We start from the raw sequence: 23,813 nt of genomic DNA on the forward strand, positions 1-23,813 counted from the left end.
ATGTCAACTATTCAAAAGTTGAAAAGCACAGAAAACACTCTGCTGACTCACAGACATCAATTATCTTAAACTCCCCGCCCTGCAGGATTCACCCTTTTAAAATGTAAAAAAAAATCCCTGTTCCCTACGGTGTGGAATATCAGATAGCCAAGTACTGATGCTCAAGTATAGGCATGATTTCATTTTAAGCCATGTTTTTATTCACACCTTTTTGCTCAAGGCTACAGTAATGTAGGATATGGAGACTGTGTAGCAAACAAGCAGAGATTGGTCTGTGAGTTCTCCATTAATCCTTTAATAGAGATGAACACTGATGAGAAGAGCTGAATCACCACATGAGTCAACCCTGGTAACAAGGAGAAGTCAAACAAACACTGCTTCAACACTTAATCTGTCAATACACCTACAAATAAATCACTTTTTATTTATGCAAGTAAGCCTATATTTTGCATCTACATTGATTTATCTTAGTTTTTTTAATTTTCATTTAAGATACTATCATTGTCAACATTATTATTTATGTTAAACATTTATTTTCTTTATTATTATTATTATAATATACTGTAAGTGAACTACTCTAATACTATTATATATCATATTATTATTATAATATACTACAGTAGTTTGAGTTTAGGTAAGATAAACTGTTTTATTCCATCCATCCAATTATTTAGCATGTATATAATGTACCAACCCAAAGAGAGGGATGTGATGAATTCTTGTGTTTTAGGTTTTAGGTAAAAGGAATAACATCGACATTTTGGGTTTGAAAAGCAGTGGTTTGCACTGTAAAGTATCAAGCCGGTATCAACTACAGTTCCCATGATCCTGTTCGCTAACGCGTCATCAAATTATGTCCAATCACTGACTTTGGAGGTTTTCTTGAGCAGCAACAGGAAACAGAAACAACTCACTCCGCGGTTAAAGTTTTGATTCGTAATTTAGCGTTTTGTAAAAAATATGTTCGTTGCTCGCTAGTTTTTAGGGAGGCGTTCATAAATTCGTAAGATTGAGTGTTCGTGTTAGTTTTTTTGTACGTGTTTGTAGCTATAAGTACGCTAAATCTCGATAGGTTCTAATATACGCCATCTACTTCTAAAGTAAAAACAGTCAACGTTAGCCCACATGAGTTAAAGTACATTCCCAAGATGGAGGTCACTCCTAAAGCAGAGAAAATAAAATCAGTGTATTCTTCACCTTGTGATTCAGTGGAGTCAAGCCCGGGTGAATATAAAGAGGAAAAGGTAGGTGACAATAACATTTGCTGTCATGTTACTAGTTGTTACTATTACCCAATATTTCATCAAATTGATTTATGTCGAAATGTGTTGAAAATGCAATCCAACATCTGTCATTATCACTCTGTGTGACGGCCCTGTCATTCACTCACTGTCACCCCTACAGCATCTACAAAAGCTGAGTTCCTCTCTAAAGGAGAGGCTGAAGAGATCAAGGCGCTCCTTCACCTCGCCCGTCTCTGTAGCCAAACGCCTTTGTGTTGATGAGGAGGAGGAGGATGGCCGACAAGTTCCAGCAGATTCCAGGGAGACAGTTAATAACTCTCCACTGATCGTAAACAGAAAAAATGAGAGATCAGCGAGGGAGAGGTTTTCTGGACCCAATCCCGAGCCAACACATTCTCTTTCCAAAGAAATGGCACAACAACCATACCAACTAAGGAAGGAGGTTAAAGAGAAGACGGAGACTCTGCGCAGACTCAAGATGGTTCACATGTACAGGAGCAAGGTATCAGCTGCCTTTAATCTGCTCCTAACGGGAATATTATCAACGGTACTTGTGGGTCATCTGTCGCCACTTTTTAATAGCGGGTAGCATTTACATTAACTTTTCTCAAAATAACAAACATTAATCCTAGGGGTTAGGGTTATTAAGAGAATCTGAAACAAACAAAATAAGTGCGTATTTAGAGAGTCTGAAAAAAACCAAAAAGGTGTGACAGATAACCCACAAGTGCCTTATCATGTATGTTGCTTAACTAGACTGATAGTGGTTATTTGTTTATGACACATTCCCTGTCTCTCTCCCCAGAATGATCTAACGCAGCTCAAAACCTTGATCGACAAGTGGAGGAGTTGTGCTCAGGCCGCACTCTATGAGCTCCAGACAGATGGCACCCAAGACAAACAAAAAATCAGCCTGTCGAGCCTCATTGACCACTTCGGCCTGGAAGACGGTATCCTGCACTTCGACCGCATAGAGGAGGACTTCACTACCTAAAAAAAAATAAGCTTTAAAACCGTTCAGATTTCAAATATGTTTATTAAGTTCATTGTTTCATTTGTTGCTGCTGTTCTATTGTTATACGCAGCTTAAGTTGTACATTTCATGTTAAGTTGCTAAGAGAAGTGTAAATAAAATTATTATTTGTTAAAGAGAAGGCTCCGCTCAGTTGTGTTTCAGCTGATCAAGTGAAGGAAAGCTCCTCATCCTCAAACGCTCCACCTCGGCCCAGAGGAACGCCAGCTCCTCCCCCTGCGCTCGGGCAAACTCCTCCAAGTTCTTCCTCTTTACGATTTCCTGGTAGCGCTTCTGTTCTCTAGCTGCCAGGTTTGCCTCTGAAGCTAAACACCCAAACATGTCACAATGTCAGTGTGAAAATAGTCTAAAATCTCCGTTTGCAAAGATTAGAAAATCTTGTTTTTATTACCTAGTCCTCCGTAGATGTGGCTCGTCTCTGCCATCGTCACCTGCATATTGGGTAGCTTCTCTTCTACAGTTGTGTTCTTCTCAGCTTTCATTGCTGCCTGCCTTTTAAGCTGTTCAATCTTTTTTATGCGATGCTGCACGCTCTGGCGATGAGTCTAAAAGTAGAACACAATATGTATATTCATTTAACGGTTAAGTATTTAAAGTACACAATGCAAAGCTTATTCATGAGGTTACATAGCAACTTTTGTGTTACCTTTTCCTGGAAAGCTACAGTTTTTTCCAGAATATGAACCTGGTGTGACACACGGCTGCCATGATCTGTCTTGTTGAGATACTGAAAGAAAGAAAGGCAACCACTGACTTGTATGGACAGGGAACTTAAAATGGCTGTCGTATAACTGCTTCATCATAAAATGTTCAAGATTCAAAGGATGGATTTGTTTATATTCAAAATGTCTTCCTCCCAAGGGTTCGGAGGCTTAAACAATGACAGGAAGCTGCATGCCAGGCCACAGCAGAGCTACCTGGACATGTTGCCAGGGGAAACTGGCATGCAGACATGAAAACATATTTCATGCTCATCTACTTTTCGAAAATAAAATACTGATTGACTTTGATTTATTATATCAACCACCTGTTATTTGTTGTATCACTAACTCTTGAAACAACTTATAATAGTGTAAGAAGGGGTTAATGGATCGTAACCAGGAGCAAAGTTCCTGTCATTTCTTTGTGGTCTGTTTTTTATTATACTGCCTGTTTACGCCTTGCATTGACATCTGCTGCTAAATGAAGCAGAGAAAGTTCTCTGTTTACCAATTTTTTAAACATAGCTTGATTGTAAAAGCAGGAATAAAGTAAACATTAATTTAGTGTATATTTAACCAGTCTCCACCTAATCCGTAATAGTTTCAAAAGATGCACAGATAAGAAGATTTGGTAGCTTGCGTGATTAGTGTGTGTGTCAGCGATGACAGACACACACACATCCATCTGTACACAGCCATGGTAACAATTTTCAGCTCACTAAACATTGGATGCTGCCAAAACCAAAATACCTGCCTTGATATCAGCGACTGAGGTTTGGCCATAAAAAGCACCATAAATGCATACCTCATTGCCACTTCCTGCTGATGTGTAACTTTTTGAATATTTTTGACATATAATTACCATGAGTTATATTCAAGATACAAATCCATTCACTATCCAGTAGCACTATTCCTCAGAGAATGTTATTTAATGCTTATTTCCATGGTATTTGAGAATAAATTAGGTCCCTGAACAACAGAATAAAGATATTACAGTATCTAAATAACCGTACGTCCTGTTGCTCCTCAGAAAGCCGTAACATCTGGGCGTCTCTCGCCTTGTTGTTGAAGTCTTCTATCTGCATCGTCAACATCCTGTGCTCCCACTGCTGCCTGATGATCCCCTTACGGAAATCTTTACACTCCACCATGGAGGCAATCTTCTGATCTCCCAGTGTCTGTTCATAAATAAATCCATTTGACACACACAATTGTATTACTAATATATTTGACCACCATTTCAATTTCTGGCACCTTTTATCAAACAGAAAATGGTTTGTTAGTATTTCATTGATATTGTAATGAAGTGTTCCTCAAGCATTTTTGGTTATAGATCAATCCTAAGATCATAAGAGTGTTGGTGTGTGCTGGTATGTGCTGACCCTGATGGTTCTGTTGAGGTCCTCCACTACGGTCCTGTGGAGATGCACACAGTCGGTGTAGTCGGGGGTCAGCTCGGTGGTGTACACCTCCACCTGGCCCTGTTTGAGCAGCACCTGCACCATGATGTCCGTCAGGGAGCGGTTCTTCTCCTCATGCAGACTAGAAGGGAGCAGGATAACATAAACCTTATAGAGAATCATTCTCCCTTAGAGAAATAGAACAAAATATACTGTATTTCCTTTTGTATTCAATATACTGTAACACTGTCTGCTACTGTTTCATGGTACACATAAGACGTGTGGCTCAAGTGCCATCCTATCAGGTCTTCCCTAAGTGAGAAATCAAAATATAAAACTTGTCATTCTCATATACAAATGATATTTTTGTCTCCACTACATTTGTCTGACAGCTTAAGTTGGTTTAAAAAAAAGAGTTAATTTCAAAACGTTTCCAGTGAAAGTTATTTCAGATATTCAGCTACTTATTAAACTAAATCAACTTTTTTGTTCCCTCTTTTGCTGATAGCACTTTTACATGTAGTGCGTATTTATCAGCGTGGTATTTGTACTTTACTAAAGTAGAATCTGAATACTTATTCCACCACTGGTATTTAAAACAACTACTATAATCAGAACGACTGACACCATCAGTCATACCTTTCCAGTCCTTCAGATAGATGTTTGATTTCCTGTTGAGTGGCGTGAACCTCATCTCTCCTTTTGTGAAGGAACGCCTGCATCTCGGCGAAAGTAAAAGCTTTTACTTTTACCTGAAAAGCACAGAACAAACAGTGAGTGGACAACTACACAAAAGACATACAACATGTAGTACAGTGAGGTTCATGAATATAAAAAGAATAAGATGAATTTGTTACTTCAATTGGGTTTGCAAACACAACATATTGGTATTGTCAAAAGCGTTTTATTGTCATATGCACATACAGTTTAGAAATGGCAATGAAAGTCTTCTGACCCGAGCTCCTCCAACAATGCAACATAAATAATCAAATACAAAAAAAAAGAAGTCTAGATACATGTACATAGAGAGCAGAATATGAAATTAAATAATGTTCAATAGGACAAAATTAAATACGGTTTATTACGGTGATAACTATTTATATGGAATTCATCCACAAAAAACACACTGGACGCTGCACTAGGTCAGAAACCAGAGGACACTTTGAAGTCCACCGTAGACGGACAACTTTTGGACAAAATGTACTCTCCATTACTCTCCATTAAAGGCAGCTCATTGTGGAATAGCCTCCCAACTGAGATACGGGATTGTCCCACTCTCAATAGTTTTAAAGGAAAGTATGGTTGAGCAACAAACAGACGTGTTTACAGGGGTACCTCCTCTTGCACTTTATATATCATAGCTGCTACATTGTACTGCCATGTGGTAAATGCTTGTGTGCTGCTCTTGCTCTTTCTGCATATCATGTATTTCTGTTTGCTATGTACTGTATATAAATGTCATGTTCTTATATGTTGTATGTGACGGGACTACGAATGGAAATGAGCTCAAAGCTAAAATCCGGCTCATTTACACTTGTAAGCATTATTTTGTTTTAAAGAGTTCATCTATGTGCACTGTCCCGGTTCAAATAAACGATTAAATGAAAATAAATAAATTATAAAGTAGATTGCAAGATGACAAACAGATTTGTGTTTATCGAGGCACTTAACAGAGCTCAGGTGTTTAGCAATCGTGTGGCCTGTGGGATAAAACTGGTGGTTTTTACTCCAGTACCTTATTATTCAAAATGGACTTTCAATGTGTTTTTGTATTTCCAACCCATAACCTCTGCTTGTTTTACCTTGTGCTCACTTTTTACTTTTGTGTTGCGGACAAGGCAGAACCTCTCCCAGACTGGTTGGCTCACGGCTTCTGGAATATTCTCCGGAGCATCCAGCTCCTCCATGGCCTTCAGCATTTTGCCGAGTGCATCTGGAGCCATAGAGCCGCAGAGACGCTGCTCTTTGAACAAACTCAAGTTGTTGTCGGTCTCTGTCCTCATCTTTTGAACTCTGAGGCATAAAAAAAAAATGGTGAACACTAACTGAGCAGATGATTAACAACTTAAAATGTGGATATCAAGGAAAGTGAGTCTTACCAACCTGGGTCTACGCTTGAATAACTTGTATAAAAGGTCAACCACATGGTTCGGTACATCGAAGAACTCTTTACTGAATTCTTTGTCAAGAACCTTGGGAGACATGGAGGATATTATATTATGTGTTATCACTTGCAGCCAATATGTTTTTTTACCAGCTGGCTTACTTTATCCTCAGCTACAACGCTTTCATAAGTCTCCTGAAACAATTCTACGTCTTCCTCGTGTCTCTTTACCTCCTCCACAAGCTCATCCTGTCAGAGAAACACAGGTCCATTAAACCACAGCAACATGTAGTGACGATAATGACTGTTGGTCTAGGAATTTGCATATTACACAGGTTGGCTCTTGCAAAATATTGATGGATGAGATGTAATAACAAAATGTGAAAGAACATAACTGCTATTAATTCAGGTCACGTGGATCAAAAATGACAGAATCTGAAGCTGCCAGTCATACATTCCTCCAGCATTACTGAGTATCGAGGTTTCTGACCTTGTACGCCAAGGTTTTTTCAAGTTTGAGCTTGAGCTCCAGCTCTCGATTTCTCATTTCGTCTTCTATGAGGACCGAATAAACCAGATAAGTATTCTTGAGCTCTTCCTGCAAAAAAACCATCAAAAGCATCAGTAAACAGGAATTTGTCAAGTTGTAACATACACAAGATATCATATCGCAGAATGATCTCAAGGAGGAAACCACAATGAGGGCAGAGGACCCTTCATCCTTGTGAGGGAAATGAGAACAAGAAGGAATGTGATACAGATTGACTGCACGTGACTGTATTCTTAGTCTGTGGCATACGTTGGGGTGTGTGTGTGTGTGTGTGTGTGTGTGTGTGTGTGTGTGTGTGTGTGTGTGTGTGTGTGTGTGTGTGTGTGTGTGTGTGTGTGTGTGTGTGTGTGTGTGTGTGTTGGCTCACCTGATATATAGCCATTTCACATTTTACTTTCTTCTCAAACAGCTTTGTCAAAGTTTCATCAAACCTTTCGGTCGCTTCCTTGTTGGATGCCTGCAGTTTTTTCATTTCAGTTTCCAATGACTGCAATTACAAATGATTTGTATTGATAAGCAACCAGATGTTAATCATAGTTTTTATTAGAGCAAAACAGAAGAATTGTGAATGTTTCTTCAAATGACCTTTTTGTATTTCTCCTTCTCCTCGTTCAGTTCTTTGGTTTTCTTCTCATAGTCTTTATAGACTTTTTTCTCCTCCTCATTCCATTGAATTTCGGGTTTGGTCAAAACAAACTCAGGCGGAGGTATTTCCTGTGGAGTTAATTCAAACGAAACTATGTGAAAAAAAAAAATGAAGTAAAAATACCAACCCTAAGAATTAACACTTTCTTGTGTGAGTGTTAAGTATTTAATTTCAGCTGCAGTGAGATGTGGTTTTTTTTAAGTTTCATAAGAAAAAATCTGCAGGTGGTGGGGAAGTGTTTTCTTTTGCTCATAAGGGGTGCAAAAAAATGATAAAATTCGTAGAGTTATTGTTTACTCAATAAAATATCAGGAAACATATTCAGACTACTGTCATATATGAAATCATTGAATCTTCCCATCTGAGAGGCTGGAGCAAGGGAATGTTGGCAATAAATTCAAATAGTTGCAGATGGCCTATTCACTAATATGGCTTCCATTTTGTAAGTCATGTATATGAAATTATTCATTAGGGATCAATGTAAAACATTATAAATGCTTAAAGAAAAATTCTAATCTTTTGACCCACTATTTTCAAGATGTCCTCCTTTTTGACTTCCAGCACTCCCTCCATCATGTCATCGAGAGCTCTGTCTTTGTCATTATCGTCCTGCAATATAAAGATAGAACTGAACTGTGTTTATAGCTTTTGGAATGTATCACAAAGACGTAGGAGTTTTAAATGTAATCTTACTGTTGTCAATATCAATTTAAAAAAAGGTTTTGTCTATTGAATTTTGTCTACGGAATTTGTTGAAAAGCACAAAATAGACAGCAAAACAACAACATGGCGGCATACTTTGGCAGCCAAACGTTTTTGCTCTTCCAACTTCTTCTTCTCCTTCTCCTTTTTCTGTTCTGGGGTGAGGTACCTTTCTGCTTTTATCTGCAGTGGGACACAAGTGCACATCTCCTTTGGTTTACTGTGAAAAGCATCTCATATAATGATGACAACAGGCTGCTTCACATTTCAGTAGAAAAACAGCCAAACCACAGAGCAGCTCGTGTACTCTTTGTTTCTTGAACTTTCTGTGAACTGTTTAGCTGTTTCCCCGAGAGGACAGTCACCTCGGAGTCGTCCACGGTGAGCAGCCCCTCCGGCCGCTCGCTGCTGGTCAGGCTGGGCTCCCACAGCGTGTCCTTCAGGTCCAGCTCCAGCGTGATGTCCCTGATGTTCGTGTTCCTGTCCTTCAGTCGGTTCAGCTCCTGCACCTTCTGCCTGTGCACGGCCTCAAAGTCTGTGTTGAAAGCCGTCTTGATGCGATAAATCACGTCCTGCATTCAGAGGCGGGTGAAATTTGGCAAACAAAACAAAAAGATTTACGATCGGGTCGACAAAAAAACATGTATGAGTCACACGTTTCTTATAAATCACTTATTATTTTATTCTCTAATAAAAAATGTTACTTCGCATAGTTACAACACCAGGTTTTTTCAAAACTAGTCAACATTTATTATATTTTCCATGACTATTTAAGACGAAAAATGCACATACATTTACCAGAATTTAGAAATGTTACATATGGCAGTGGTAATTATAAAAATGCAGGAGATGCACATTGCTTCAAGAAAATTGAATTATACAACAATTTAGTCAAAACCCAGCAAAATGGATATACGTTTTTTTTATTCGGCACAGTGTGCATTTAACCTATATTAATATTAGGAGCAGTGAGCAGCTCTTCTACAGCACCAAGGGAGCATTGTGGGTATGTAGTGCCTTGCTCAGGGGCACATTGGGAGGGCCCAGGAGGCGCACTGGCACCTCTCGAAGTACCAGTGCACTCTCTGTACTAGGTAGGTTCTTGAAATTGGTTAATATTTAATGCAGTTATTATTATATTTAAAAAAATAAAAAAATGTATTACGAAATGTAGGAAAATTAGTTTCCTGTTGCATTCAAGCTGTCGCCGGTTTTAATAAATTAAATACATGTAATAACATATGTTTGTGTTATCTCATAATGTTGTGTTGCAGGCACTGTTTTGCAAAAGTATTGTATAACACAAAGGCATCATTATCACACTTTTGCTTTGATGCAGCAGTTTTTGGAACAGGAGCCAACCTGTAGCAGAATGATCTGGTTGATCCTCTGCTCTGTGGTTTGCAGGCAGAACTGATCATAGATGTACGGGTTTGAATATCCTAGCTGAGCGGAGAAGCTTCCCGTTACGACAGGAGTCTCTGCCTCGAGGCTTTCTTTGCCCGGCTCTCCCTCCTTCGGGCTGGTTGTGTCGGAGTTCTTCTTCAGGCTGCTCTGCTGCAGGGAGAAACACTTTTAACGAGGGAACTGAAATACACTGAATCTATGGCTATAAGATTATAAACTTCATCTAAAGATTATTGTAGTTAAGTTAACTACCTCTTGGCCACATAGCCATCAATCTAGAAAATTGTTGACACTGGCGGACTGGCACGTGTTCAAGCATTTAAAAAAGTAACAACATTGAGAGGTCAAACCTAGGACTGTGATTCCATGCATCAAATTAATTCGACTCGAATGGTTTCGCCATAAAATGTATTTCAAGAAAGTGAAAACCCACATACTAAGAAGTTTGCACCATCACAGCTTTTAGAAAATGTTTGCGTGCTGTTTTAAATTAAAAACAGTGAACAGATCATCTAATCTACTCATCACATCTGCTGCTAATTACAGCGCTAACAAGAATCCAAACCACAGAATGTTTGTAGATGCTTACGGTGCAAGCGGCCTTTTCAAGCTTCCTGATGTTCTCCACCCTGAGCAGGTCCTCCACCTCCTTCTCCGTCCGCTCTCTCAGAGGGTAGTTCTTCACCTCATGTTCAGAGTAAAAGGCCTGCGGTAGACAGCCAGAGGAGATGTCTAAGTACAGATCACATCATGCTGTGATTATTAAGACACTTGTTCCAGAGCCATCTCACCTTAATGGCTTTGCCTTTGACCTTCATTGAATCCCAGCATTCTCTCTTCAGAACATCACGGAGGTAACAGTTTGCTAGAATCTCCCATTCGACTTCATTTCTCACCTAAAATGAGTTAAGCACCACAATCTTAAATCATGACCACAAATCTAAATTAAAGGTCACCTATTGTGAAAAATCCACTTTTTCCTCTTTCATACATAAACATGTGCCCCCTCTGTGTAAAGAGATTCTGAACGTTTCAGGAAAAAAGATTTGCTCTCTTTTTGTCCTGATCCATATAAAAACCTGTCTGAAAATGAGCTGATCCGATTTGGCTACTTTATGATGACATAACGATTTTTGGCTTGTGTAACCCTAACCCTAACCCTCCCCACACACACACACACCTTATCACCTGAATCTCCTCCTAGAGCACATTGTGTTGTTTTAAACCAAATATCTCTCAGAGGGGCGTTGGTGGTGGCTCCATATTTTCATCTGTATTTGGAGCCAAACACTTCAGAGAAATGTTTTGTATATATCTGAGACCTATAATATTTGATGAAAAAGAGTATAATAGAGGACCTTTAAAGCTTCATTGGTTTTGTGTTTGTGTTTTACCCGTTTAACTTCCTGCTCCACCATGGCCCCCAGTCTCTTCTGCTCCTCTGTAAACAGGTTGAACTCCTTTTGTGGCAAACGCTCGAGATCCGGGAGGTTTTCATTTTCACGCATCATCTCCTGGATCTAATAAATCGAGGAAAGACGGTTTAGTTGTCGTGTTTAGTTGGACAAACTTTTCATAAACATTTTTGAGCAAATCGAGGGGCTTGCAGCACACATGTGAAGGTTCAAAGTAAATAAATTAAAAAGCTAATCAGACAGATCATAAATGATGCTTTAAATACCATTTGATCACTTAATATAAAAAAAAAATATATATAAAAAGATATCAGATATAGTATAATTAAGCAATAGCTCACGACAGGCCGTGGTATATGCTCATTATATCACAGCTAAGGGGCGTGGTTCGGCCCGACGCGAAGCCCAACGGTAGGCCTATACTGTTTTTCTCAGACGCGGAGGGATACTGACTTGTTGTGAAAAGTAACTTACAATTCTACCCGTGGTATACGCTCAGTATATCACGGCTAAGAACCAATCAGATTTCTTGATTTGACTTGTCCGTTTTATAACAAATCTTTTAGCATAATTCCACATGTTTAGCTAAACATGTCTAACGATCAAGTATTTGTGCTCACAGTAAACAAATATGTATAAAACTCACTTACATTGTCACGTAACTCTTTGAAAGTTTTCTTCATGTTGCTTTTTGCCTCAGAATATTGTTCATTGTCATCTTTTATAACCTGTTAAAAAAAATGCAGATTAAAAAACTAAAATATATTTATTGAATCATTTAGTATGAATGTGTTGATTACGATGAATATTACAACAACAACAACCAAAAAAGATTATTTATAGTGAAGAAGAATGATATGCTCTCCAACATTACATCACCTCATAACTCAATGTAATGCAGCCTCTTTTAAACCGTGCATACAGATCACAGACTGATAGGAATCATGTGTTGGCATAAAGCACGCTGCAAAGTGCATCTACCCGCTTCTCATGCGTGACTTTCAACGAGGTGTAAAATCCACAATTCAAAGTCTGCCACGCCTTCAGTATCAATTTATTGTTATCAACAAATCTTGACACAACGAGGTGTAAAATCCACAATTCAAAGTCTGCCATGACTTCAGTATCAATTTATTGTTATCAAAAATCTTTGTCAGGCGGTACTTAGTGTACTAAACATTTGTTTACAAACCCTTATCTGCTTTATAATTGCTTGACTCCTAACTCTATATGACGGGACGATAAATCAAGCTGTCACACAGAGAGAGCGTGCCAAAAGCAATACAGCAAGATATCACACACAGGTACGATGTGCACTTTCTAAATCCCTCACCTGGAACATTGTAGAGTCACAGGAGAAGTTTCTAAACATAGTAAACATGATCCAAATCTCAGGCCATAACCGCGCATTTTACAGCATGTTAGTCACTCACCGCTTCTCGCCTGCTTTCCAGCCAGGTGGGGTGTGAAGGTGGAGCAGACAGCAGGCTGCTATAACTCTCATCCTGCTCCGTCACATCCAAAGCATCTACCCCAGCACGAACCTGCAGTGGGTAGCAGCACGTATGGAAAAAATGACCAGATATACATACAAAAAAAAACATTTGCTTTGACACATTGCTGAAATGTTACTTTAGTTAATACCAGGCCTTCGCATAAGAAATAAATAAAAGGATTTAGTATCTATCAAATTGTGAAATATTCATACTAGATTTATACCACATGCTTTAATAAAGACCACAGGGCTGAGCTGTAAATCACTGAAACAGCTCAGAAAGAAAAATACATTCTTACAAACATTTTCCATTTAATCGTTATATTTTAAAATGTGCTGGGAATGCCGCACACTTTTTATTACATTAACATAATCTCTTGTTCAGTAAAGCTAGACTATTTAATCATTAATCTAAATCTGAGAGGCTTTGATTGAATTTCCTGTTTATTTTTTAGGCTGTAGTTCCTGGTGCTGTTCAATTGTATTGCCTTATACTCAGACGTGTTTCTAATATTATTTTTTTCGACCACATTTAAACAGTATAACATTACATAAGATATCATTTATTGCAGGGCTGCTGTATTACACTGCATTAGTTTGAGTTTCTGGGTGTTTTCTGAAATTGCAGCGTACTGTGTGGTATTTCAAAAGCAACAAACTGTGGTTTACTGCAAACACCAAAAGAGAAGAATTTACCTCACTTTCCTCTGTTCTTTCAGCACCAGTGTGAAACCCTTGGCCCCACTCAGGCATGGCGATGAGAATGCGATTCTCTGTTCTGAATATATTCTTCAAGAAATTATCCAAAGACTGACTGTACTGAGCAGCTCTATTCACCTTATCAGCGTCCACACCTTTAAATCTGCCATGAGAAACACATTATATACAGCATTACAGTATAGAGCAGATGTAGGATTGTTGTTGTTAAGGAGGTCTAGTGATGGTCAGTTGATCCACAAAATCCAAATAAATGTAGAAATCAACATTAACTGTTCATTGTTATTTTCTGCATCATCAGGTTGCCATTTACTTATTTGTAAAACACAATCAAGTTTAAAGGTAGAATAACCTTAAAGGATAAGAATTCTGATTGTCTACATTTTATATTACCATCAACAAATCTGATAAAAAAAAGCAGCAGTGAAATTAGTTTTATACTATATCATTTCTGACTTCCCTCTGTCTGCAGCTCTCTGAACCAAACCAATTTATTCTTACTGAAAACATAAAACTTTGAAAACTACTCACAAATTAAAACGTTTTAAAGCTATCTCATAAAACCTCGGGGCACATTTTCCCAGCCGATTGAATAGACATACAGTAAACCAATAATAAGAGGAACAATAAAACAGTGTTGTTACGAGTCTTAAGGGCTAAGGAAAAGGCAGAAGACATTTTGAAGCTGCACCCAGCAGAGGAAGATGTGGAATGGGATGAATTTTTCTGTAAAGTTTATATGATCTTTGTTTCCTGCAGATGATGACCATGATCCCTCTCGACCTACCACTTCTGTTCTATTCATTACTATTGTCCTGAAGGCCGAGGTTAAGAAAGGAAAAATACAGCGAGTCTACATCAGACTGTAAGAGTGGCTTCACCGCTGAGAGCAACACCTCCCTCTGCTGTTCACAGCTGTGCATTATGTAAGCATGACCGACTGCTTGCTTCTCTACCTGAGATCGGTGCACAGGAGGGAGCCGTCTCTAAAGCCCGCAGTGAGGAGAGTCTGGCTGTCAGCAGAGAAGGAGACACTCTGAACTCCACCCAGACGCCTTGAGTGACTTTGCAGTTCAAGGCACTGCTCCTGTAGGTGCAGCAACAGCATCGTAACACACACCACAGACAAGAAACAGATGGTTCAAACACAGAGCTGCAAAGTCACATTTACTCACTTACTGTTCCTAAATACAATTTTGAGGTAACTTACGTGTGTATTTCCATGTTCTACTTCTTAATAATGTAGAAAACGTACATTTGTTAATTACATTTTAACATTTATTTGACCGTTTGATCAATAGTAACTTTGAAGCTTCAGATAAATAATATAAATATGAAATAAATTAAGATGTAATATTTTAGGCTAAGATAAAACTTTATTGACTCCAAGGGGGAGAGAATAATGTATAACAATGTAAAACAGCTGAAACATTAAAATAATGAACACATTCATATTTCAATAATTATGATCAAATAATATATTCTGAAATGAACCATTTAGCATGATGAGTACTTTTACTTCTGGTATTAATATATTGGTACTAATGGTACTAATATATTTAGATTTTGATGCCTGAAATGCAAATCCAAATGCCTTGCATGACAAATAATACATAGAATGCAATACTTTTATTATTGAGTATTTTTACACCATGGCATTTATTCATTCTGTAAGTACAACAAGTGGGTATTTCTTCCACCAATGTTCAAACGTTTAAAATATTTTATAACATTTTTAAAAAGTAAGCCCATACCATGTTAGCAGTTTCTCTGATGCGTAGGAGGCCATCTCGGCCCACAGAAGCCAACCACAGCTGGTTAGGAGACAGAGCGAGAGAGGTGGGACCCAGAGGGTGGCCCCCCACTTCCTGCTCTGGTTCAAGCTGGACCACCTGTTGACTGGAGAGACTCTCTGTGTCCTAGGGAGGAGGATAATGTGTTAATCACTGCCGCTGTTTCTTTATATCTTTCTACATTTTAGTTCCAATAATAGCTTTCTCTAATTGTATCAATGATATTTCAGGTGGATAAAGACAGAAGTAAACCTGTGGAAGTTGAAATCGCTGAAGAGTTTTCTTCTCGCGGCAGTTAGCAAAGACCTCACTGACTCCCAGAACACAGGAATCAAGAGGATGGGGCACTTCGTATCTGGATACTTTAAGGATGTGAGCGGATAGACAACCATGCCGGTCTACACAATCTGGACCTGTCAGGAGTGGCACATCATCAATGTAGTAAAAAATGAACAATTGGAAACAGACTCCCTTACTTAGGACAGAAACAACTTTGTTTCTACAGGTAAATACAAATCTGAGTTGACAAATATGACATGTGGGGTTCCTCAAGGCTCCTCAAGGCTCCATCTTGGGGGCCTCTTCTCTTTAACATCTACATGCTACCACTGGCTAAGATAATGAAAAACAACAAAATAAATTACCATAGCTATGCGGATGAGACCCACATTTACATAACCATTTCACCAGGAGACTATGCTCCAAGTCAAACACTGAGTAAGTGCATTGAACAAATCAATGACTGGATGTGTCAGAACTTTCTCCAATTAAACAAAGATAAAACTGAGGTAATGGTTTTTGGAGCCAAGGCAGAACGTATAAAAGTTAGCGCTGAGCTTCAGTCTGCAATGTTCAAAACAACAGATAAAGCCAGAAATCTAGGTGTAGTCATGGACTCTGACCTGTGTTTCAACAGTCACATTAAAACAGTCACTAAATCAGCCTACTATCACCTAAAGAACATATCTAGGATTAAAAGACTAATGTCACAGCAGGATTTGGAAAGACTTGTCCATGCTTTTATCTTCAGTAGACTGGACTACTGTAATGGTGTCTTTACAGGTCTCACGAAAAAATCTATTAGAAAGCTGCAGCTGATTCAGAACGCTGCTGCTCGAGTCCTCACTGACACTAAGAAAGTGGATCACCTCACTCCTGTTCTGAAGTCTTAAGCTGGCTTCCTGTGTGTCAAAGAATATATTTCAAAATACTATTGCTGGTTTATAAAGCATTGAATAGTTTAGGCCCAAAATACATTTCTGACTTCCTGCTAAATTATGAACCATCCAGATCTCTCAGGTCTTCAGGGAATGGTCAGCTTTCTGTCCCNGGTGACTGATGTTGCACTCTCTGATCATTCCTGTGTTTTCTTTGAGAGCTCTATTTCTGTTCACACAAATGTTCAAAAAGAGGTAACCACAAAGCGATATTTAACTGAAAACACTGGGGAAATGTTTACTCAGAATTTTTCTTCCACACTTGCCCCTGCTAACGTCTCAGTAAATGAGCTAGTAGATCATTTTAATTCAAAAATTCAAAATGTTAAAGGTGCCATTGCTCCAACTAAGGTAAAGGAAGTGACTGGGAAGAAAATATCTCCATGGAGAAAGGCCATGACCGTGAGAGCAGAAAAAAGAGAGTGTCGAAAAGCTGAACGCAGGTGGCGAAAAACAAATCTCCAGGTTCACTTTGAAATCTATAAAGAGAGACTTGGCTTTTATAGTTTGGAATTGAAATTTGCCCGACAGTCTTTCTTCTCTGATATCATTGCCAAAAACAAAAACAACGCACGTGCCTTGTTTGCTACCGTCGACAGACTAACAAACCCCCCAGTGTCAGTAGACTCTTCATTTCTATCCACCCGGGCCTGCAATGACTTTGCCTCCTTCTTCACTGACAAAATACAGAAAATCTACACCCCCTGGCCGCAATGTTCTTAAAATGAAGTCTGAGTTCAAAATATATCTAAAATAATGTATGCACTGCCATTTCCCCACATAAACATAACAGTCTGCGATGAAACGGTTGTTTCCTGTGTGCTCCAATTCCTATTGGCGCACCGGTAACTTTCTCGTGCGCACGAGAGGCTGAGACCTTATGCTAACCAATTTTGATTTATTTTGTATGTTTTGGATGAAATAATCTGACTGGTATAGGTGCGAAAATAAAATAAAAATTGAATGTTTTTTGATAAAATATTTTTATAATTTTGCAAATATTACGATAAACTCACAGCTATTTCGCGGCCCGGCAGTAACACCTCCGGGGTTTGGGAACCCCTGACCTAAAGAACATATCTAGGTTTAAAAAACTGTTGTCACAGCAGGACTTGGAAAGACTTGTCCATGCTTTTATCTTCTTCAGTGGACTCGACTACTGTAATGGTGTCTTCACAGGTCTCACTAAAAAATCTATTTGAAAGCTGCAGCTGATTCAGAACGCTGATGCTCGAGTCCTCACTAACACTAAGAAAGTGGATCACATCACTCCTGTTCTGAAGTCTTTACACTGGCTTCCTGTGTGTCAAAGAATAGATTTCAAAATACTGCTGCTGGTTTATAAAGCATTGAATATTTTAGGCCCAAAATACATTTCTGACCTCCTGCTAAATTATGAACCATCCAGATCTCTCAGGTCTTCAGGGACTGGTCAGCTTTCTGTCCCCAGAGTCAGAACTAAACATGGAGAGGCAGCGTTCAGTTATTATGCTCCAAACATCTGGAACAAACTCCTGCAACCCTTACTACTCTTAAATCCAGGCTGAAGACTTATCTTTTTGCCGCTGCTTTTAATTGACTCTGAGCGGTTGTGTTTCGTTTTTGGTTAATGAACATTTGGGGCTAGTAACCCCAGGGAATCAGTGTCTGGGGACTTTGTCCTGGCTGTTTTTCTCTGTGTATGCTGCTCGGGACGTTTGTGCCATACAAGGGTACACAGCTCATGTTCGGAGAAACCTTAAAGAAAGGCATCAGTAAAGTGGAACTTCTGTGTGAACTATTCATATCTTAAACTGCACTGTAAACTTTTATTCATGTATTTTTTTTTCTTTTAATGTTTAATTTTTATCTTTGCTTTTGAAATCCCTTTTTCTGAATGTCTTTCATTTTTGTAAAGCACCTTGAATTGCCTTGTGTTGAACGGTGCTATATAAATAAACTTGCCTTGCCTTACTGTGCTGTATTTTTGTATAGATTTACAGGAACATTATTCAGACGATCCTACTGCATTGTTCCACCTGCTTTTTAAAAAAAAGTTTATCCCTTATCATAAGAGTCAAACTCACACAGATAACCAATAACACTGCCAAGATAATTCATCTCCCCATAATTAACCTGGCAGAGCTAAACATTAACATTAAAAAACTTCACAAGCCTCACTCAATCACCACCACATATAATATCAATCACTAATCCTAATTCACATCAAACTCACTATCAACATTGTGTCCTGGCTCGAGAACTTTGGGAAGTACAATTACAGACTATAAACAAACCCAGCTGTCCTATCACCACAGCCATCCCTTGAGTCAGCACTTTCAGCTATTGCCCTTAAGAGTAAAAGGTACATGCAAAGAAATATCTACATAACATCGTTTGTCACTGTTGCAATAAAATGTTTAAATCCGCAAGGACACGTTTACTCCCTTACCACACAGCACGTTATATATAATTATTAAACCATTAATCAGTCATCACCATTGAGTACCTACTGCTGGTGTTAATTTGTCTTCTTTTGTGTAGAATGATGTATTATATATATTTTTTTAAAACACTTAATGTGTTTTAAGTGTCCTGTCATGTACATAGCACCTTAAAAATACACAACAGTCATGTTTGCTTTTGTTGTATAATCCATATAACTGCCGACTTTAATCTGCAGCCACACCCTAGTTAATGTTTTCACCCTCCTCTAGAGGCCCGTCTGTCTCATGGCTCGTCTTGTTCAACATAGTTTTACAGGCTGCGTAAACAATGGGTGTGTTCCTGTAAACCGCCCTTTCGTTTTTCTCTCTTTCCCAGTATTTGGGGCAACATGTCTAAACAGTTTAATAAAAATGTCCAGTTTAGTGCTGATACTCGGATATGGATGAATAATGAGATTCCCATCATTAAAATGTTAAGACCAGAAGGCAAGTGGAAGTCCAGTTAACTTCGACTCCATTATTTACTGCTAAAAGATGTGACTGTGTAAACTGTCACGTAAAGGAAGTTACAAACTACTATAATTTCTACCGACTAGCTCAATCCCTGTAAACCTTTCCTCACCTGTAGGAGATAATTTACTTACTGAAGGTTGCAAAGTTAATTTGTATCTTTTGTTCAAGGCTTGAACATCACTCCTCTCATGTTTGCAATGCATCTTGGTCCCTCAAAGACAGCAATGTAATACTAGACACTAGACATTAATCACATTTTCTATTATTTAAAGATTTCTCTTTCTGAACCAGATCATTTTATGATGCTCAACAAGTGCTAACCAAAACAATACTTCTAAAAAAATATGTTACAAATTCCTTAATGAATCTACTCCATCAGTGCTGTACCTGCAAGGTTCTTGGCTGGCAGAGAGAACACTGTGAGCTCCTGTCCATTGCACAGAGCAAGAACCTTCACCTGCTCACAATCTCTGACGCACTGAGTGGAAAGTGACAAGATGGATCCAGGAACAACTAGAGAGGAAAATGAAATGAGAAAAAGGATGCGGGTTAGCTCACTCCCTAATATTTAAACATAATATTACCAAATCCAATGTTCCTGTTCAAGTGTGTTTGAACATACAGGACAGCATTAACATGTCAAATGATTAAATCAAGAGTATCTACCTGTGTATCCTATTACTGAAAATCTATTTGATGGTTTTGCATCAAGTACATAGATGTGTGAATCTGAGGCAGTGGTAAGAAGGTAGTGCCCCTCTTGATCAAAACTGCAAAAAAACACACATGCACAAACACATTCATCAAGTAAATGCACAAAAGAAGAAGCATCTGACCATTTAAACTGACATTTTTGTTTGCTTTCCTGACCAAAAGTGGAATATCAGTTACCTAACAGATAACTCCTGGTTCTACTTTGTGACTATGATGACATACTTTGTTAAAATAAACTAAGATGAAACCTTATTGCCATTGCACAGAATAAAAGTTCTAAGAGAACGAAATGTAGTTTACATTCAACCAGAAGTGCAAAACAGAAGTGCCAAACAGCAGTAAAGTGCATAGTGATCTTAAGTATAGTATAAATATATACATCTGACAGTATTTACATTACGTACACAGTATAAGGCAGTATTTGTTACAAGCAACTAAACTCATCACAGGGATGGAGGATACCTACACTAGGTGATCCACAGGAGTAGGGTACAGATGAACCTGGTGCACCAGGCGAGGCTGATGCTCCATGTTCAGGTCAATGAAGAGGACATTTCCTGAAGCTGTTCCAACAACTGCATAATGCGCAATAGGACAGCAGGCCATGCTTGTTACCTAAACAGAGACAGTTATTCTGATAAAAATAGTACCTCTTCATTCTGACAAGCTTCAGATTTTTACTATGACATTACTGATATAACATTACATAATTATATTAATGCACACAATGTTTTTCATTACTGCACAGATTTTATTCCAATTCTATTTCTACGATTTCAATCATATGCAATGTAAATAATGCTATATTTTACTATTTTTTTTTTTATGTTATTATAGTTTTCTTCAAATAGTTTTCTATCTGTGTTTTTAACTTTTGTGTTAACTCATACGAGGAATTTGACTTGGTGTTGTGGTGCACAACACCAAGTCAGTTAACCTACCTGGTAATAAACATGTTTCTGATTCTGATATGATCTAAATGGTCATGTTGTGACACTGACCTCAGTTTGAAGGGACAGAGAACCGAGGATAGTGCCATCTGCAGACCACAGCTGCAGTTCTCCAGAGTCTCTCACCGACTGAAAGCAACAAAAACATCACAGCTCAATAAAAGACATTGACCGAAATTACACTTGCAATCACAACAAGGCACTTCTTGAGCAACACAAAGGTTTTACCACACAAATTTTCTCGCCAGTGTGTGACAAATGCGCAGCCACAAAGTTTCCGCAGAGAACATCCAGGACCTTCACAAAGTTGTCAGACTCAGTTGGGTTCAATACATATATTTGTCCCTGAAAGACAAAAACATTGTCATGTTCCCAGTAGTTATTTTTAATATATCTAATGTAAAATGCCATTATAAGGTGAGTAAGTATCTATATGTGCAATCATTTACACTGTGGTACATGTAAGTGCTTACTGTATTAGAAGATAAAAGTAATATCTCATGGTCAGGAGAGTACATCACAGTTGTGACAGGTCCTTCTAATTGCCACGTATGTGTGATGTCGATTTGAGACCCTTTGATTTGCAGACAGTGCACAACACTCTCCTGTAAAACATAAGCATTTTACATTGGAGTAACTGCAAATTCATGATGCCTGAAATTAGAAATCAGATCACCAATTGGCAGAAGATTTCATTATTATATGTCATTACATATTTAATCATCAGTCACCAGATGTAAATGAGAGAATTGTACCTTTCCGACAGCAATCAAACCATTCTTGTCAAGGGTTAAACCTTGAAAGTTGCCATGTCTCAGTTCAGGTGTGGCATCAGCAGCTGTAAAGAACATATAAAGATGTAAATTGTGTTTTCTATTGCCAAATAAATTGGTTAAGTCTCTCTTTTGAATTTCTTCTACATCCAAGTGTCGTAAGTGTGTGTGTTTGTTTACTTGTGGGGTTGAAGAGGACTGAGGCAGAGAGGCTGTCTGGGTCAACAAGGAGCAGGAAGCTTTCATCACAGCCTACATAAAGCTCTGATGTGGCTGTCCAGCAGATGGCAGTAGGAGTGACTCTGGCTTTGGTGCACAGTTTAGTCTGTGTAAACACATGTGGAGTTGGGTAAAAGTTTAAATGTAGTCTTTGTTTTTTGTTTCTGAAAACAAAATAGTTTTTCCATCAAGTAGAATTTTTAAATCTAAGAATTACAGCTGTAATACCAACAAAAACATTAATTGGTGAGAGTGTACTTCTTTGGTCGATAGGTGTATTAATGACAGGACAGTACCACAATGCTTTCTGCTTTGTTTCCCTTGAGCCCTGAGATGGCTGTTGGAGGCATCTCCAGACCAAAATAGGGCAGTTTGTCACTGACAGTATGAGAGGGGGGCACCAATCTCTCAACAAAGGAACCATCATTTGCTGGAAGCTCTATCACACTGCAATGCAAAAAAAGTGTGATAAACATACATATTATTGTATGACACTATATTATGTAGGTGCTGCTTGTGTTTTTCAGTCCACATTGAACTCGCTGCTTATGGTACGAACAGTAAAAATGCAGATAATGTATGTTAATTTATCAGTTAAATCAATTTTACATCAAAAATGTAAAGAAAATCTCGTTAACATATATCAATTTGGATTTTTGAATACTTGCTTGTACAGCTAAGTCTGCTTTACCTTGGTTTGAGGACATGAAAGCTGTCACTCTTCTCAATATTCCAGACTGTGAGGGTTGTAGTGCCCAAAGCACAAAGCTGGAGCCAATTCAGGGGGTTGAAGACCAAAGAAATGACATCCTGCCCAGCTTGTGGTTGTGTACAAAGTGGCTCAGCAATTTCCCAGTTCCTGGATCACAGTCATGATTACAGTAACAGAGCTGCTTAGCCTAAATAAACATAACGGAAAATATGAAGTGCACAATATAAAGAGTATTTATTAGCTCACCACACTGTTATGGTGTAGTCTGGAAAAGAGGAACAGCATCCCAAATAAGGACCGCTTTCACTTAATGTCAGAGATTTGTAGTCAGTTTGTGCAGCTCCTAGGAGAAAAATCATTGGGAATTATTTAGTGTTTATCTGAAACATATACATGTATTATTGATGCACAAACAAACAAACAAACATAACGCAATACTGTTGGTAAAATAATGTGATCTTAACTGGAGGGGAAATTCTTACCTTTTAATTCATTCTTCAACTGTAACTCTGGAAAAGAGTACACAAATATAGATGGGGATAGCTTTTCTTCTGAGAAAGCAAAAGTTCCATTTTTGCTATTAGCTGTCAAGGCACCAATGCCTCTGCCAGGACTCTGAAGCACACTTTGCTTTTTTGTCTCCAGGTTGAGGAAACAAATATGACTCCCACATGTATAACATACTGTCTTGTTGTCGACAAACTCGATACATTTGTTTGTAAAACCTTGTATCCACCTGTAGGGAGCAACACAGCCAGGTATTAGCTAGCATACATACGGGGGATAGCTCTTATATATCTGTGACCCGTATGTACGCTAATGCGTGAGGCACAAACTAGAAAAGAGTGAATTAACAGTGAATATGCGACAGAGAAGAAATACGTAGATTTAAATTTGAAGTGGTGACATACCTGACATCTAAACTTCCAATGTCATCCATTTTAATACAGAAATAACATGACAGAGTTAAATTAAACTTGTCTCCCCACAGATACAACCGACAAAAGAAAGAGTGAGTCTTTGCGTATCCCTGGCAACCAAAAAACTCTTAACGCTATTGGCTGAAACGTTATCGGCGCGCC

General features: G+C 38.5%; 2 protein-coding genes across 4 annotated transcripts; one reads left to right on the forward strand and one right to left on the reverse strand.

Moving 5' to 3' along the window:
- The first annotated feature begins 794 nt into the window (after positions 1-794).
- On the forward strand, positions 795-2,400 carry sfr1 (SWI5-dependent homologous recombination repair protein 1). Its single transcript, XM_010784178.1, has 3 exons — positions 795-1,244; positions 1,405-1,746; positions 2,050-2,400. The coding sequence occupies exons 1-3, from the start codon at positions 1,149-1,151 to the stop codon at positions 2,236-2,238; spliced, it is 627 nt and encodes a 208-aa protein (XP_010782480.1). The 5' UTR covers positions 795-1,148; the 3' UTR covers positions 2,239-2,400.
- Positions 2,385-23,714, reverse strand: cfap43 (cilia and flagella associated protein 43). 3 transcript variants are annotated; one of them, XM_010784177.1, is made up of 38 exons: positions 23,643-23,714; positions 23,214-23,467; positions 22,978-23,074; positions 22,711-22,878; positions 22,316-22,466; positions 21,981-22,125; positions 21,783-21,865; positions 21,501-21,632; positions 21,256-21,372; positions 21,079-21,156; positions 20,544-20,692; positions 20,030-20,133; positions 19,751-19,876; positions 15,460-15,620; positions 15,169-15,333; positions 14,371-14,501; positions 13,394-13,559; positions 12,636-12,746; positions 11,853-11,930; positions 11,182-11,307; positions 10,579-10,683; positions 10,377-10,493; positions 9,743-9,934; positions 8,746-8,952; positions 8,477-8,563; positions 8,207-8,287; positions 7,618-7,746; positions 7,400-7,519; positions 6,973-7,080; positions 6,645-6,731; positions 6,482-6,570; positions 6,181-6,391; positions 5,018-5,130; positions 4,361-4,520; positions 3,992-4,156; positions 2,924-3,004; positions 2,669-2,822; positions 2,385-2,582 (listed from the first exon to the last, which is right to left on the reverse strand). In XM_010784177.1, the coding sequence occupies exons 1-38, from the start codon at positions 23,669-23,671 to the stop codon at positions 2,407-2,409; spliced, it is 4,953 nt and encodes a 1,650-aa protein (XP_010782479.1). In that variant the 5' UTR covers positions 23,672-23,714; the 3' UTR covers positions 2,385-2,406. The 3 variants fall into 3 exon arrangements, 2 of the variants coding, with proteins under 2 accessions (XP_010782479.1, XP_010782478.1); XM_010784176.1 differs by having other exon boundaries at positions 9,743-9,937; XR_799577.1 differs by lacking the exons at positions 2,385-2,582; positions 2,669-2,822; positions 2,924-3,004; positions 3,992-4,156 and having other exon boundaries at positions 4,434-4,520; positions 6,192-6,391; positions 9,743-9,937.
- Positions 23,715-23,813: the final 99 nt, after the last annotated feature.

The sequence above is a fragment of the Notothenia coriiceps genome, unplaced genomic scaffold (assembly GCF_000735185.1).
Source record: "Notothenia coriiceps isolate Sejong01 unplaced genomic scaffold, NC01 NC01_scaffold00026225, whole genome shotgun sequence".
Lineage (NCBI taxonomy): Eukaryota > Metazoa > Chordata > Actinopteri > Perciformes > Nototheniidae > Notothenia > Notothenia coriiceps.

Excerpts from the sequence above, each read along its gene's own strand:
- sfr1 (XM_010784178.1), top strand. The coding sequence starts at position 1,149 with ATGGAGGTCACTCCTAAAGCAGAGAAAATAAAATCAGTGTATTCTTCA. Across the intron at positions 1,245-1,404 it reads GTGAATATAAAGAGGAAAAG|CATCTACAAAAGCTGAGTTC; the intron begins GTAGGTGACAAT and ends TCACCCCTACAG. Across the intron at positions 1,747-2,049 it reads TTCACATGTACAGGAGCAAG|AATGATCTAACGCAGCTCAA; the intron begins GTATCAGCTGCC and ends CTCTCTCCCCAG.
- cfap43 (XM_010784176.1), bottom strand. The coding sequence starts at position 23,671 with ATGGATGACATTGGAAGTTTAGATGTCAG. Across the intron at positions 22,126-22,315 it reads ACAAAGCAGAAAGCATTGTG|ACTAAACTGTGCACCAAAGC; the intron begins GTACTGTCCTGT and ends GTGTTTACACAG. Across the intron at positions 15,621-19,750 it reads GCCAGCCAAGAACCTTGCAG|GTCCAGATTGTGTAGACCGG; the intron begins GTACAGCACTGA and ends CACTCCTGACAG.